Source organism: Solanum lycopersicum, chromosome 1, assembly GCF_036512215.1.
Source record: "Solanum lycopersicum chromosome 1, SLM_r2.1".
NCBI lineage: Eukaryota > Viridiplantae > Streptophyta > Magnoliopsida > Solanales > Solanaceae > Solanum > Solanum lycopersicum.
The window spans coordinates 86,025,129-86,040,704 of record NC_090800.1 but is presented as its reverse complement, the minus strand read 5'-3'; the positions used below and the strand labels follow the sequence as shown (position 1 = coordinate 86,040,704).

The window sequence follows — 15,576 nt, the reverse complement described above, 5'->3', positions numbered from 1 at the left end:
GTAATTAAGGGAGAATATCTCAAACGGTCGAGTAATCGAATGCATCTAACAGAGACGACAACTACCATAAAAATGATGATAAATTTCAAAATTACCATACAGATGACCAAATAAAAGAAACCTTGTTACAAAAGCTATTAGTATAAAATCACAATCTACAATGCGATGCTAGACAAATACAGGACAAGCATTATATCATTAAAAAAGAAAAACTGAACTGCCGAGAGAGAGAGTGTGTAGAGTATTGACATTCATTAACTGATCCTTTAAACTGAGCTATTTCCTGTGACATTCACCTTCAACCAAAAGCCAATGGCCGAACGGAGAACATCCCCTACTATTTTAACTATGGAGAAAAAATGATAAAAATGAAGAAAAAAACATAGAACAAAGTTTAGGAATCTCTCTAAAAGAGTAAGAGGTGTGCCATCATAAAGAGATGTGGACTAAAACCTATACTGATAAGATACACAAAAAGAATGTCACTGACAGAATACAGTAGGTTTCATCTTTGAACTTGGTCAGCAGCATGGTTGTTAGCCGTCGAAGAGGAGGCCACCCTGCCATTTAACATCCCATTATCAACAGGTGGACTTACGCCCCACTTCCCTTCAGATTCCAGTGGTTCAATCACTTTAACAGTTCCATCTGTCAACCCAACTGCAAATTGGCTGGGTTCTTGTGGATGTGCTGCAACTACTAACGGATACACAGATTGACTCCTGAGACATACCACACGTGCATTAGCCACAACTCTTTTAGCACAAACAACATCACAAGATTGGAACAAGTAAAATTAGTACATGAATCAACATCTTACGAAGTGCACGATAACACATTTTAACATGTTAGCTGAATGACAAAAAAAAACTTGGATTTGCATAAGTGAATAATGTAAGACAGATTCAAAAGACTGATGTTATATCTGTTCTTACCCAGTCAACACTGCCTGCGACAAATAAGCTGAGGGAGCAACACGACATCTAAGTCTTAGAGTATCGGCATCAAATACCCCGATGTTGCCATCAGAAAAGGAAGCATAAACTAGTTGACTGTTGCAAGAGTAAGCCGCATAGGTTATTGGAGCAGAAAGTGCATCTTGGGGGACCCACTGCAAGAAACAGAATCAATAAGAAAACAAACTTTTACATGTCCACAATTTGAGATTAGGGATTTGTTTTACCTGGCGAATTCTTTCCATCTTTGATGCATCATAAATTGCTAACTGTGTTTCATGGGATACTAGCAAGCGGACTTGGTCCGCATGGAACTGTACTCGAGTGTCACCACTAGGTGCTTTACCAGCAGGCAGCTGAATGGGAACTGATTTCCTCTTGTCCCATGAATCAATGCTCCATAAACAGAGCTGCAATGACCAAGTTCCATACATAAAAAGTAAGGTTATCTATAGCATGTCAAAGCATTAGAAGATGTGCACATGCTGTCATAAATTAAAACTAAATACAGAAACATAATTGGCAGGTGCATTCAATTCCAGGCTTCAGGCCATAGATCTGTTCATTATCAAGTTCCAAATGGGGGCAATAATTGTACAAATTCTACAGATTGACAACTTATCGTGATGTTCACAATCACATTTCAATTAAGACTACTACACCTCATACGAAATAAGAAGTAACAAAGCAATAGACACCCTCCCTCACCCCCACCTAAAAAAACAAAAAACTGAAGGTTGTGGCCTGTAAGAGAAAGCTAATTGGGAAGTCCACGTGTTGCATCCCTCCTTTAGCAGAAAGCTAATTGAATAAAATTTAGGTTCTATATAAAAGAAAAAGAACAGCAACTTACCTGAGCATCAGCACCTGATGAAACCAATATGTTGAGGTTGGTGGAGAAAGCAAGACCAGTAATGCGCTTCTGATGGCCTTTTAACTTGGATTTTACCTATGGGTCAAATGCAGTAAACATAAAAAATGGGTTAATTAACCAACTCACAGATGTCATTGAATATTGAAGTAGTTGAATAAATTACCTCATCAACCCTAACATTATAAATGTGGATCGTTGAGTCCTCCATGCCAATGGCAATAATATTGTTATCTTGAGGATGGAATGCTAAGAAAGTTGAAGCCGGCGGAGGTGGCATAAATGTTGTCATTACCTATACATCTCAGTTATTATCATATTCCCAAATCAAACGGCTCAATAGTAAGTTAAAAAAACAGGACACTCTTCTATAGATTTACCTTAAACGTCATCATATTGAACAGTGACACTTTCCCACCAGCAGCTGACATTACATAAGAGTCATTCTTTGAGAGAGCTATACAAGGAACAGCCTCTTCCAAATTGATACCTACAATATCGTTGGTCATAAGAAGACCACTGTTCGGTTGCCAATATTGTGGAACAACATTAGCAGTGGCCTTTAATAAGACACAAGACATTCCAAAAGTTAGTTTGTATAACATTTCTGAAAATAAATATGTAGCTAAGAGACAGTCATCAGTTAGTGTTTTACCTTGCCACTTGGATTTTGTTCATTGCGTGTCCACTTCCACAACTTTTGAGTACCATTCGAACCAAGTGCCAGAATACCAACACCAGAATTTGTATAAAGAAGCCTTGCAACCTAAACAGAAATGTCATTTAAATGATATAGTTACATGTGAATCACAAAATCCAGAACAAGTTCACACAAATTAGATAAGGCACCTTATTATTCGAATCTGAACTCTCAGGCATGGTAACCAGCCTGCATTGAGCTTGGTCTAAAATTTCCGTTAACTGCCAGGGTTTGGCCTTATCTGAAACTTCCTCCAATATTCTTGGTTTCTCCATGCTTCTGGGCACAGAATCAACTCCATTCTGCAAGGAAATGAAATAATATAAGAGGATAAATTCACTAAACTGAAAAACAGATGATGTTTGAAGCTAAAATATGAGCTTATTTAACAGATTGCGGAAGATTAAACTAAGAAAGAAAAAAATTGAAATATTACATACAAGGATAGGAGACGGCCTGATAGGAGAGCTCCTTTCAACTTTACAATTGACAGGAGTAGCATTTGGAACAGAAGAGCCAGAACCCTGCTAAAAAGAATACAAGGAAATCTTTTTTACTTTGAACATAATAAAACTACGGTCAAAATAAGAGGAAGAAGCAAACAATCGTCAATACCTTTATAGCAGCTGCTTCAATGGGTGATCTTAGTGCTTCAAAAGGTGGGGCCTCAACTGTTCTCAAGGATCTCATACCAGCAGGGTTTCCCAGTATCTTAATCCCATTGTCAGCAGTAGTAACAGCAAGAAGATTCCCCTCCTTATTGAATCTCAAGCGTGGAAGACTCTGCAACAACCACCACAATTAAAGCCATCTTCAGAACATACAGAAAGTTCCAATTTATTTACTAATTTTTCTTTTTTTTCAATTTCTTTTATTTTTTGGTGTATCGTGAGGATGGTTGCTCAAATAATAACAATAGAACTGACACATAAGCACTGACCGGGAGACCACCATCAGCATCTATAGTTGTAAGAATATTTATATTGTCCATGTCCCAAAATTTTATCTGGCTATCTTCACCCACAGCCAAGAAGTGATTTTGAGTTGTGTCAAACTGCACAACACCAGCTGATTTCTTTCTAAACCCAGAATAAGTCCTCTTTATGGCTCCTTCACTTTCATTCCATTCCACAAGAAAAGAATCACCTTCTTTACCGGTTCCACAAGAGAACAATCTATAAGCATGAAAAATCAACATCAAAGAGTTAATAAGAGTATGTGGAGGGTGGAGACAGAATACTCGTAAAGACCAACATACAGTAAGTAATGGATTCTCATGCAACCATACCTAGTTCCATCAGCACTATAAAGCATGGTGGTACACCAATGACCAGGAGCATCATAGTCAACTCGAGATCCCATATTGTCATACAGCCAAGCTTTTATTTTTCCATCTATAGCAGTAGAAAAAATGAACTGCATCCAGAATACAAAACAAGATGTTATTCGAGAGTGGCAAACACCATTACAAGGCAGGTAAACACCTGAAAATGCATCACTAATGCTTTAACGTCCTTCCATTTTCAATAGAGTTGCATCGAGTACAAATCATTTCTGTCTAAACATAAAACAAAAGGCTAATACGTTATATACATTTTCAGAATCATCAACAAATGTACAAATCATGACAGAATCTCTAAATACACCTACACCTCATATAGACACTGCCTCCAATTGAGATAGGATGTACATTTGACGAATCTCATGGATCAATTTGCATAGAAGCCAATGATTGGATGTATTCATGCAGAATCAGACAAGTTCTCTGGTTTTCAGAAGAAGAATATGTCCTCCCTGAACTTTCTTGGAAATTATTACAACGTGATCAACCGAAACCCAATTAAGTTTTTCCCAGTTTCCACCAACAATAACTATTTATGCTATTCCCTAGACGGATGAATCAAGATAGAATGTCAAAAGTTGTATGATGGTGATAACTGAGTAATAAAACAAAACCGCTTCCTAGTCATAAACAACCAGTTTTACTGACACAGTAGAAAGTAGGAAGAAAGCCAAGGAATGTTCCGTAGCAATAGCAATAAAAGATAGTTAGTTTTTACCCAATTTTTTAATAGTTAACGAATGTTTCCTAGCACTAGCAATAGTAAGCAGAACTCTACACCTACATTTTGAAAACTTTCCAACTACCAGCAGAGGAGGTTAGTGAAGTGTTAATCAATCCTGAAGCAATGACAAGCAACAAATGCAAGTTCTTCCATATTTAGAAATACCTGAATGCTCTCCTTCTGATGAGGGCATATGGAATATACAGGAGCTTCATGTCCTTCAAAATTAAACAGCTTTCTTCCTGTTATATCCCACACCTGTTTCAAATATTTCATTCAGCATTTCCGTAAACAAGTTTGTGATTCAAACTGAAATAATGACACTTCAGATGTTACCTTTATCAACTTATCATCTCCACATGTTACTATACATAACTGCTTGTTTGGATAAGCAAATGCTAAGTCGTTAACACTTCCAGCATGGGCATCCATCTTAAATCACAAGGGTACAGGTAAGATTGAGTTAGAATTACAGCTTTTAAGTTCTCCACAACATATGGTTCAACTCATCAAAAGAAAAAGAAAGATAAAACAGAAAATTTTACCTCCAAATGCTGGCGCAAATCATTTGTTCCAACAGTGGCATACAGATGGACCAAATGCTTAGAGAATGCAACTCCTGCAATACAAAGTACAGTTATGAACATCCACAAGAATGCGTATAATAACAAAATTAATGAAAGACACACACCAACGAAGGTCCCATCTGGACTCCAGGCAACACGGCTTACAGAAAATGGTGCATCTTTGGAAGCAGAAGCCTGTGGAAAATCTCAATTGTCAGGAGAGAAAAACAGTGTACTATACTAACATTCGAGAAATCTTAAATACATCAAACCAGATACTCACCCACAGAACTACATATTTGTGAAGAGACTAAACTCTCAAATTATACAACTGAAGACTTTATTTTAACTTACAACTATATGCCAGATAAAAAGGCAACCATATTGAAGAAACAAATTAAAAATCCAAAATTGAAAGTTTACTTTCACTTCCAGAGAATTAATTTTAAAAGAATTAAGTATTGATTAACCTGAAATGTCAGAGTACACGCTTGAACATCCCATATTTTAAATGCCTTCGCAACCAACTTCTCTCGTGTTGCTACTTCCCAGAGCGTTATTTCACCATTGGTGGATCCAACTGTTCAGCACACTCCATAAAGTTAAGAGGAAGAAGATATCTTAACAGCTATGACTCTTCTATTACTGCTGGTCCAAGCGGAATAGGCACGAGGACACAGCAAGAATAGGATACATGGACAGAAGATCTTAAACAGTAATATACCGAGCAGATATGTATGATGAGAAGGATGAAAGTCCATGCTAGTGACTGAGGATCCTTGAGGTAAAGTAAAAGCTACGGTCCTTGGTAAGTCATCAAGGGACCAAGAAGCTTGCTGACGAACTGTAGGATACGTAACCTGAAAGGCAAGAAAGATAAAACACATTTCATGAATTCGATATGATCTGAAATGATAATAATTTGAGGGTAAATCTGCAGGAGGAAAGAAAAAAGAAAATGCATCGTTTAAGAAAGATTCATCTTCCGCAATACCTCCTCAACAGACTGTGCAGGTCGTAAACGTTTCATTAATTGCTCATGATCAGCACTCTGATAGTCAAGCATGCCTAATGTAGCTGGAGGTGTGAGGGGGCGCTTCAAAATTGAAACTGTTCAAGAGAGAAACATAATCAGTAGAAGCGGAGAATATCATCTCTGGACCAAATACTCATAATGGTGTCAATTGTCTGCTCGACTGCTTCATGTCCAAGCCAACTAACCCAAAGTATTCAAAGTTATAAATTGCAAGATCCAGAGCGTTTTATTCAGAAGGCGAGCAATCTTGTTCTCAAACACATCAATTTTGGACACTATTTATTAGTATCAGATTATTGATGAGGCATTTTGATCCTCAAGTAAACAAGAGCTACTATTCTCTGTTTTTTATAAAGTAGGTGAAAACAAGAGTTAGTATTCTTTCTTCCAGCCTACTTATTTGGTACTTCTTTACCAGAATATTTTACACGCATTCTCGAATAAATATTGAGAAATTTGCCAATATAATTACACAGTAAGTTCATGGAATTCTTTGACCTCTCATAATATGAGTTGTTCTTTTTAAGTTTTAACAAATGTTTGAAGCATAATCAATGGCGTCCACCATCAGAAGCCAGGCCCCTATTTATTCAAAGAAAACTAATTAAAACTCACCTTGATTTGGTGGAACAGGCAGGGATGATGCTGTCACAACAGCAGCTTGGACAGATGAAGAAGCAGCGGCGTTTGCCATCCAACCTGCTAAAGCATTAGCATTTGCAGCAGCTGCTGCTGCAGGTGGAAAGGGCTACAAGCAACAAATTAAATACATGATTTGACTGAGTGAGACAATCAATGACGTGGTCATTGGTCATTAAGTAATAAATAAGTCAAATCACCAAAAGTATCATAACTAGAGTAACCACAAAGAATCATACCCCATGTGCACCAAGTGCTGTAAAAGCGGCAGGTTTTGCAATCGCTGCAGGAGGAAGATTAACGGGTGTAGGTGCAACAGCCCCATTTGGAGGAGTGCATGTATGATCTGTGAACAGAGTCTTAATGTCAGGGTTTGGCCTTGGGTTCTTGCAAAGCTGGTGCTGCCAGTTGAGACTGCAGAAATACCGAAGTGAAAGATCAAATTAAAAGACATGATTCCAAGTTCAACTTCCAACATAAACAGCATCATGTTCAATTCTAAGTATACAGTTGATCTTTAGACAAATGCATCAAATGTATTAATCACAAGAAGTACACATGTAAGAAGACAGCACATCTAGGTTATCTTGCAATCTATGAACTAAGTCAAGTTATAGGAAAACAGACCATTTTATAAACTGGCACTCACTTCCGCTCATTGTACTTCAGAATCAAGGAACTCGAAAGCCAAAAAAGTAACAAGGTAATTGAGAATTTTCTTGTTAACAGAAAACAAAGAGAAGTGAAAGTCAAGACCAATGACATCCCACATGCATGTTTGTTGACTCAATTATGCACAAATTAGCATCGCTCATTCCTCTGTTGAGGAAAGGAGCTGTACAGCCAATAGAGCCAATACAAAGTTCACAAATGCCAGGACTTAACCAAACAGTCAGCACTAAAATATCTTCTTTTTCTGTGGCGTAAGAACATAAATAAATGGGCAACAAATATAACTGATATAACTGATACTATCCTTCTTGACAGATATGTATCAGAGAGATTCTTCACCTTTGATTGATTAATGTACGCAATCTTGAAGATCTCAGAGTCGGGAAGACGAGCTTTTCACGGAAAAGAGGATTTGCTTCAATCAACTTCTTCAGCTCTATCAACATTATGCTACGCGCTGTCTTGGTGTCACCATACTTCGAAAGCTGCTCGTTCTCTCTGAGACCAAATAACCAAAATAAAATAGAAGGTCATAACTTGACTTAGATTGAACTGTTAAATCACATTTCAGGAAAGATAAATGTCAAGCATGGAAAAAGAAAAATTGCACAAACTGAAATAGTCATCCAACAAGCATTCAGCGCAGAACTCTCATTCACAGATAACCCATTGGCTCAAAAGAAATTCCAGCAACTCCATATACGAAATATGTAACTTCTAGGAGCCTAAGATCTCAGGCAATCTACTGCTAACCATGCAGATAATACCAAATTCTGCATTTTGCCTCCCTCCAACAAAAAAATTTAGTCCAAATTTATTTCCGACTTGGTTCGCAAACAACAGAGAGAAAGAAAAACGCAACCAAAAAAATGAATCTCTGCAAGGCCATTAAGTAAATCACCTCATATATTACAACTTTATCTCCACAGTATATATCACGAGGCGAATTATTGCAACTACAGTTCATTTATTAGTATTCCTAAATGAAGCAGAGGGAGCAAACAGAAACAATTGTGCATTTAGCCTCTTCCTTTAACTTCACGATGAGCTTTTTTGGCATATTTATCTACTCGCCTTTTCCTCCGAATATAAAAGCTTAATTGTTTATTCTGAAATCTTTACCAGCTGAGCTACTACTATAATGAATTTAGTTATTAGGTTTGCATTATAATCAAATTAAATCGTACAATTAATTTCCCAATCTGGTTCAAGTTGAAGTATATGAACTTCCAACACTACAAAGAAATAGTCAACTTGTCTGGATTGCTTGCAGAGAGGAGTCAAGGACAGCCATGAGTCAAAGAACATGATCAAAACAGTAACAATTGGACTTGGATTTGGTCCTTCTCGACAGGTCTGCAAGCTGGGTCAAGGACGTTACCAGTCATACCATGGCCTTAGAAAAGAAACATATTCGACCAAACGAAGCAACATTTTAGCTTCCACCCAATGGGCCAATTTTCAAAATTTTATTCTATCTACACATTGGGACTGAATTAATAGTTCTAAAGAGCATTTACTAATGTCCAGAAATAAACAGGATTCCTGTTTCTTTGTTCTACTGTAATGAAAATTGTAGACAGATATCAACTACTATTAAACAGCAGTCTACTTTTCTCGTGATATACCCAAGACTGAAAGAGAAACACTGAAACAGTAAATAGTTCCCTCAAGATTGTCAGAATCACAGAACTGAAACCAATGAGAATTTGAAGTCTAATTATGCCAAAAGTGATTTCTTCTTTCAACATGGCTACGCATGGATATTCATTTCACATAACATGAGCAAAAACTACCTGAAATTGGTAAGCGTCAAGAGTTGAGTGATCTCTTTGTAAAGGTCCTCATTGAATGTAGAGAACACTTTCAAATCACTCACAAGAATCTCAACTGCCTTTGCCTTGTCTTGCCTGAAATAACAAGGTGCCACACAAGAAGAAAAAAAAAGTTCAATCAGAGCCCTACTAAAGATATGAATGAATGGCAGTGTAAAGTAACAGTGTGGACATACTTATCAAGAGCTTCAAGATATTTCTGCTTTCTAATCTCAAAAAAGATTTTCATTGAATATCTGTTGTCGTCAACTTTGGTAAATCCGGACAAGTACTTCTCAACTTCGTCCCACTCACCTGCATGTACTTTCTCCTCAAAGTACTTCATATTGAAGAAAAATCCTGATTCTTGCTCGAGCCTGCAAACAAAATGACACATTTTTTTGCAGAGGTTAGACATTTTCAAGCACAGAAATTCATATAAACAGAGACAGTTGCTTGAATGTAAGGGAACTCTAAATTCTGTTCTTACATCTATAAATTAACAATAAAAAGAAAATAAGATACTTAAACAGTAGAAAAGTTTTCATTCACTGGAAAAATTGTTGTCAAACAGAAAAATGAAGCGACAGATTCAAAACACCCTCACTTACACTTGATACTACTCCATCAAAATTTTCATTCCCCACAGACTGATAATTGATGTCAACAATAAACTTTAAAAAAACACTGGACACATTGAATTGCACTTGATACTCAGCAAAGTTTTCATTCCTCACAAGTTGATAAATTGATGTCAACTAAATCAAACACTTAATAAACGGGAAAACATAATGGTGCCAGAAAGTTATCATTTTTCAAATCAATCTTTTTACAAACTTTAAACCAACATCTTTTAATGACTTCACATTCATAGAAGCACTAAATAAATAACAACAAACAATTAAAAAATGGTCATTTTTTCCTTACAGATTACTAGTACTGTCACTTAAGGCACATTAAATGTATCTCATTAACTCTGCACCAGAATTTACAAAATTAAAAAAAAAAAAACTATATAAAAAGCACAGTAGAAACAGCTACATCAAGTGGTTTTTCATTCCATTTATAGATAAATTACCAGAACAGCCCCAAAACTAAACACATAACTTATTTCTTTAGTTTTTTCACCTTCAAGAAATAAAAAGTTTTTCACTTTCAACAACCAAGTAAAAATAGTAAACCACTCACAAATAACATGACAATAAAATCAAAAAAAAAGAATAAAAATCAACACATAGATATGTGTGTGAGAGAGAAATAAACACAAAAGAAAAAATAAAACCATACTTGTGAACGGACTCCTTAAATTTCTCCTCTTCTAGAAACTGAAGTATGAGGAACACCAATTCTCTGCTAAGAGAAGACATTTTTTCCAACTCTCTTCAAAACCCCCAAATCCAACAATCTCCGATTCCAGAACTCCACAGATCCAAGCCCTAGATATCCACACGCGCTACGATTTCTAGGGTTTCAGCTCCTCCTCTCTCACATAAACAATTAATAAATCAGTGCTTGATTTCCAAAGGCTGCCGAAGAAGAAAGAGAAATTATATATATATATATATATTTAGAGAGAGAAAGAATAGGTATATAGAGAGAGAAAGATAGAAAACGGGGAGGGATGGGTCTATTTGTAGTGGGGGAAAGAGAAGAGTAAAGAAGATGGAAAATGAGGTGGGTGGGGGAGGACTTGGTCTCGCTATCTTCGATGCGTTTAGCAGTAGCCTATCTTTTTTATACTGACCTATCAGTGATAAGATACTGCACATATCATTTACGTTGATAAGTTGGTTGTGATAAGTGAATATGATTATCAACACAGACGGTTTTCCTTATTGATAAGTAGGATGTGACTGGACTTGCGGATTTGAAATGGGGAATTCAAATGCAGTTGAATATTCGAGTTGAATTACGATTTTCGTCGTGGGTTACGTGTGTTATTTTATGAGAATGGTACTCTTCTGGTTTTTCGGCGGCATTTAATTTACTCATCTAATTTATCACGATATATTGATTTTCTCCTTTTTCTTATATCGTGAGTTGGAATTAATTTTGGGTCATGTCAGAGGAAAAAAAGTTTGTTTTGAAAATGAAGTAATGCGGCGCGTGTCCACGCGTTTGGTGAGATAAGGTGGGTCCTTCTGTAATTTTGTCTCACTTGAGACATATAGTTCTTTCTAGTTTTCTCAAAGGCTTTTTAAGTTTTTTTTTTTCATTTTTGCTTTTTAAAATTTAAAAAAAAAAAATCTAGGAGAAGAAAAAAGAAAATAAATTCCAATTTTAAGTGACTACGGTAAAACCTCAATAAAATAATATTTGATAAATTAATAATTTTTTTAAAATAAGATTTTTTCTTCGATCCTTACTTGAGCCAAAGGAAAAAAATATAGAGCCATCAATATGGGCTAAGTTCATTGGGTCGAGCTGGCCTAATCCGAGATTTAATAGAGTTGAGCTAAGATTTTTGGAGCCCATTTAAGAAAAGGGCTTTTTAACTCGACCTGAATAAGTCTGCTCATTTGGTGCCTTGAGAAATATTGGTAGGGTCAGCCCGTGGAACCAATAAAAATTAATTTAAAAATATAATATAATATAAAAATTTAAAAATAAAAAAAGTCCACAATCAAAATAATTAGGTTAGTATTTCTTTTTAGATATTTATACTTTTAATTGAAAAAAAAAACTTAATAAATATTAAGGAAAATGCACAAGTACCCTTAGACTATGACCAAAATTTCAGAGACACACCTTAACTAAACTAAGATCCTATTACCACTGAACTTTTTTTTTTGCAATTTTATACAACTTTTGTCTTATGTGGCACTCTATGTGACTCCACACAATTGAGGCGCATCAGAAATATTTGAATGTCACGTAAGCCAAAAAGGTACACAAAATTACAAAAAAAAAAAATAAGTTCAGAGGGTAATACGACCTTAGTAAGGCGTGTCTTTGGGATTTCGATCATAGTCTAGGGGGTACTTGTGCATTTTCCCTAAATAGTCTAGGGGGTACTTGTGAATAAACATCTTAATATTAAAATATTGTCTCTGAATCTGAATACTAAATTATTGGGATAGTTTGTTTTCAATATTTGAATGCACATATAAAATTAAACGCTATATCAATAAAATATTATAAAAACCTTGTTAGTAAAATAGTTTTTTTCATATAAAATAATATTTTGAACATTTTTACCGTAACAAGGTAATACGATTTATCTTTTAAGAACTCAACATTAAGTTACATCATTAATATGACTATTTTTTGCACTCAAATACTTTGAGAATCTAATCTAGTGCAATTTAAAATAGTTTATATATATATAGTTTAGGAAAATATTTTATTTTATTTTATTATAGAAATTTTTTACTGTTATCGATCAAATAAGTAATACTTTCTTATTTTTTAAAACCGTGTTAAATATTATATCATGTAAGTGCTTATCAATTCAAATATATTTATTAATTTAGAAAGTAAAAGATGTATATTAAGTTAATATGAATAAAGGAAATTATACTGGCAAGCATGTAATTAATATTAATTAAATAAGAAAATAATTTTTATGAGTTGTCGTGATTTAGTTGAATTAAGATAGGAGTCTTATTTTTTTAGTCTGAATGGTGTTAAGAGTGTGTTACATATCTGATTCATTCAGATATATCCACACCCATTAAGAGGCTTATAAGAAAATAAAACAAACGAACTTAATTAATTGAATATGAATAATTAAGATCCAGTTCTTAAAAACAAACACATTTAATGAGGCCTAACATAATGTAATATTGTTTTGTCGATATTTATGATAATATTTTTAAATTATAATTTATAATTTAATTTAATAATTATAAAAAAATATAATTTTTTTTAAAAGTGGGCTGACCCGACAAGTCTGTAACCATGTACTTGTGGGCTGGGCCGACCATTTTCTGGCCCACACAAAAAATGGGTTAGCCCGATTTGGCCCGTAAAATGTCAAAGTATGTATGGATTAGCCCGGATGGGGTGAGCTAGTCCACGGCTATAGAAAAAATCATTAATTTCGATAAAATAATATATTTTCAGATGACTCCATAAATATATATATGATTTCATTAATATCATAAATTAATAATTTTTTAATAATACGTTAAGATAATTTAATAAAATATTATTGTGTTCTGATGTTAGTGGTAATTAAGGCGCTTGATCTCCCAAAGGCTTTTAAAGTTTTTCTTTCCAATAAAAAACTACTCGGAGAAGAAAAAAGAAAATAAATTCCAATTTAAAGTGACCATAATAATTTGTTAATTGAAATTATTATGTGGCTTGTAGGAACCACCACATCAACTTAACTTGTCCCCTCTTTTTTCGATCCTTTTTTTTTTGTCTTTTTATTTAATTTATGTGTGCTAAAATATAACAATATAGAAAAATAATGTTTTTTATGTCAAATTTATGTGATATTTTTCATAGTTTAAGAGTTAAATAATTTAAGTTCGATTGAAAATTTGTTTATAAATTTTTTAAATTTTCTAGAATAAAATTTATATATTTGTAAACTACACAAAAATATTATAAGTCACAATAATTGGCAATTCAAAATAATTAAAACTCAAAATTTAAAAAATATCACATAAATTAAAACGGAGAAAATATTTACTTTAATTAATTTATTACTCTCTTCGTCCAATAATAGTTGTTCACTATACTAAAAATAGTTGTTCAATACTCCCTCCTTCTACTTTTAATTATCATTATTACTATTTTTAGAGTCAAACTAAGGTGTATTTTTTATCACATCGATATGCAAAAAATTGTAATTTATAGTACTTTTCATATAGTTTTTGAATATCTAAATTTTTTTTATTTAAAATATCAAATTAATATAATCTAATTTAATTTTAAAAATCAATCAAATTAATTTTCAAAAAACAGAGTTGATAAAAAAAAGTGGATGAAAGAAGTAATATTTATACAATTTACAAAATAAATAGATAATTTACTTTTTTAAAGGGATAAAATAGTATAATATTAGCCAAATTACGTATTGTTTTTAAGGGATGTACTAACCCAATAACAGACAACTATTATTTTATTATTTTGAGAAACACATTCAATAAGAAAACTATATTCAAAGTGTTCAAATTATATAATTATGATTTTTCTTAAAAAGATAGATAATTTTTAAAAGGAAAAATTATAAAACAAAATGAAAGTAGTAAGAAATTCAATTGATTGACCAAATTCATGGTATGTTCTAAAGAATAAGGAGAAATAAAATATTGAACCAGAAATGGAAAAATATTCAATTGCATTGAGCAGATTTATTATATGCATGTTAACACTCAGCAACTATAAATAACAATAAGAGGTTTCAAGCATTATAATCACGTAAACCAAATATTCAAATAGCTAATATCTTTCACACACACTTTTTGTGCAAGCTAAGTAATGATAATGAGTGAGGTAGTCGCTGAATCAACGATGGCAGAGCCGGCAGTTGAGCCGGTTCTGACTACAGAGAGGCCGAGCTGGTTGCCGGAGGATTGGAGATTCAAATCAGTAGTTCGTATGGCTGCTGGACTTATTGATAATTACTATTTTGAACCACACTCTGGTAAAAGATTTCGATCTAAAACTGCTGTGCTTAATTTTTTGAAACGGGGAGTCAAGCGCAAGACTGAGATAGTTGGGACAAGTGATGAGTTTGGGCCACGCAGAAGCAAAAGGGCGACACAACCCTATAAGCTTTTCGAAGAATATGTTTGAACACGAGTATTCAGAATTATTTGTTATGTTGCATCGCTTTCTCATTTCTTATAATTTTGTAATTTATTGGCTTCTTATTTTTAATCAAAACTTCCAGTTATTTGTTATTACATGATTTCTCATATTGAAAAACAACATCCCATTTGTTGTCTTTTCAACTCTTAACATATTAAGCAACGACGCAAAAAAATAACTTAGATGGAATAATCCTTCCAACAGTTCAAAAAAAAGCTAACAATTAAGATATTGGGTAAACACAACAATTATAAAGAGAATTGATTTTATATACAAATAATTTATCTTGATGTGCATGACTAGATATATATATCTAGTGAGTTTATTATGTACTAGATAGTATTGCCTGTATATAATGGAAGCAACATCCAATATTAGCTTGACAATGACAGTAATAGTTATCATAAAAATAATCATTTATTTAATTTTTAGTAAATATTTAAATAATTCATGTATTCTTATATATGTACATCATTTATTTATAAAGTTG

At 33.8% G+C, this 15,576-nt stretch overlaps 1 protein-coding gene across 3 annotated transcripts; it reads right to left on the bottom strand.

Moving 5' to 3' along the window:
* Positions 1-177: 177 nt before the first annotated feature.
* LOC101262960 (topless-related protein 3) lies at positions 178-11,027 on the bottom strand. 3 transcript variants are annotated; one of them, XM_010314969.4, is made up of 25 exons: positions 10,608-11,027; positions 9,518-9,697; positions 9,303-9,416; positions 7,846-8,004; positions 7,074-7,248; positions 6,811-6,943; positions 6,154-6,269; positions 5,884-6,019; positions 5,630-5,739; positions 5,285-5,354; positions 5,139-5,212; positions 4,930-5,025; positions 4,759-4,851; positions 3,816-3,943; positions 3,468-3,702; positions 3,143-3,310; positions 2,968-3,054; positions 2,677-2,829; positions 2,483-2,593; positions 2,208-2,387; positions 1,994-2,122; positions 1,810-1,905; positions 1,184-1,366; positions 936-1,111; positions 178-722 (listed from the first exon to the last, which is right to left on the bottom strand). In XM_010314969.4, exons 1-25 carry the CDS (start codon positions 10,685-10,687, stop codon positions 506-508), a joined length of 3,399 nt encoding a protein of 1,132 aa, XP_010313271.1. In that variant the 5' UTR covers positions 10,688-11,027; the 3' UTR covers positions 178-505. The 3 variants fall into 3 exon arrangements, with proteins under 3 accessions (XP_010313271.1, XP_004230269.1, XP_010313267.1); XM_004230221.5 differs by having other exon boundaries at positions 2,968-3,051; XM_010314965.4 differs by having other exon boundaries at positions 2,968-3,051; positions 5,139-5,354.
* Between the last annotated feature and the right edge of the window lie 4,549 nt (positions 11,028-15,576).

Bases quoted from the DNA above. Each gene is read 5' to 3' on its own strand.
- LOC101262960 (XM_010314965.4), bottom strand. From the start codon at position 10,687: ATGTCTTCTCTTAGCAGAGAATTGGTGTTCCTCATACTTCAGTTTCTA. The intron at 5,355-5,629 runs GTTAATCAATAC...GATTTTCCACAG, and splicing joins CGTGTACTCTGACATTTCAG to GCTTCTGCTTCCAAAGATGC. The intron at 723-935 runs GTAAGAACAGAT...GGTATGTCTCAG, and splicing joins TCGCAGGCAGTGTTGACTGG to GAGTCAATCTGTGTATCCGT.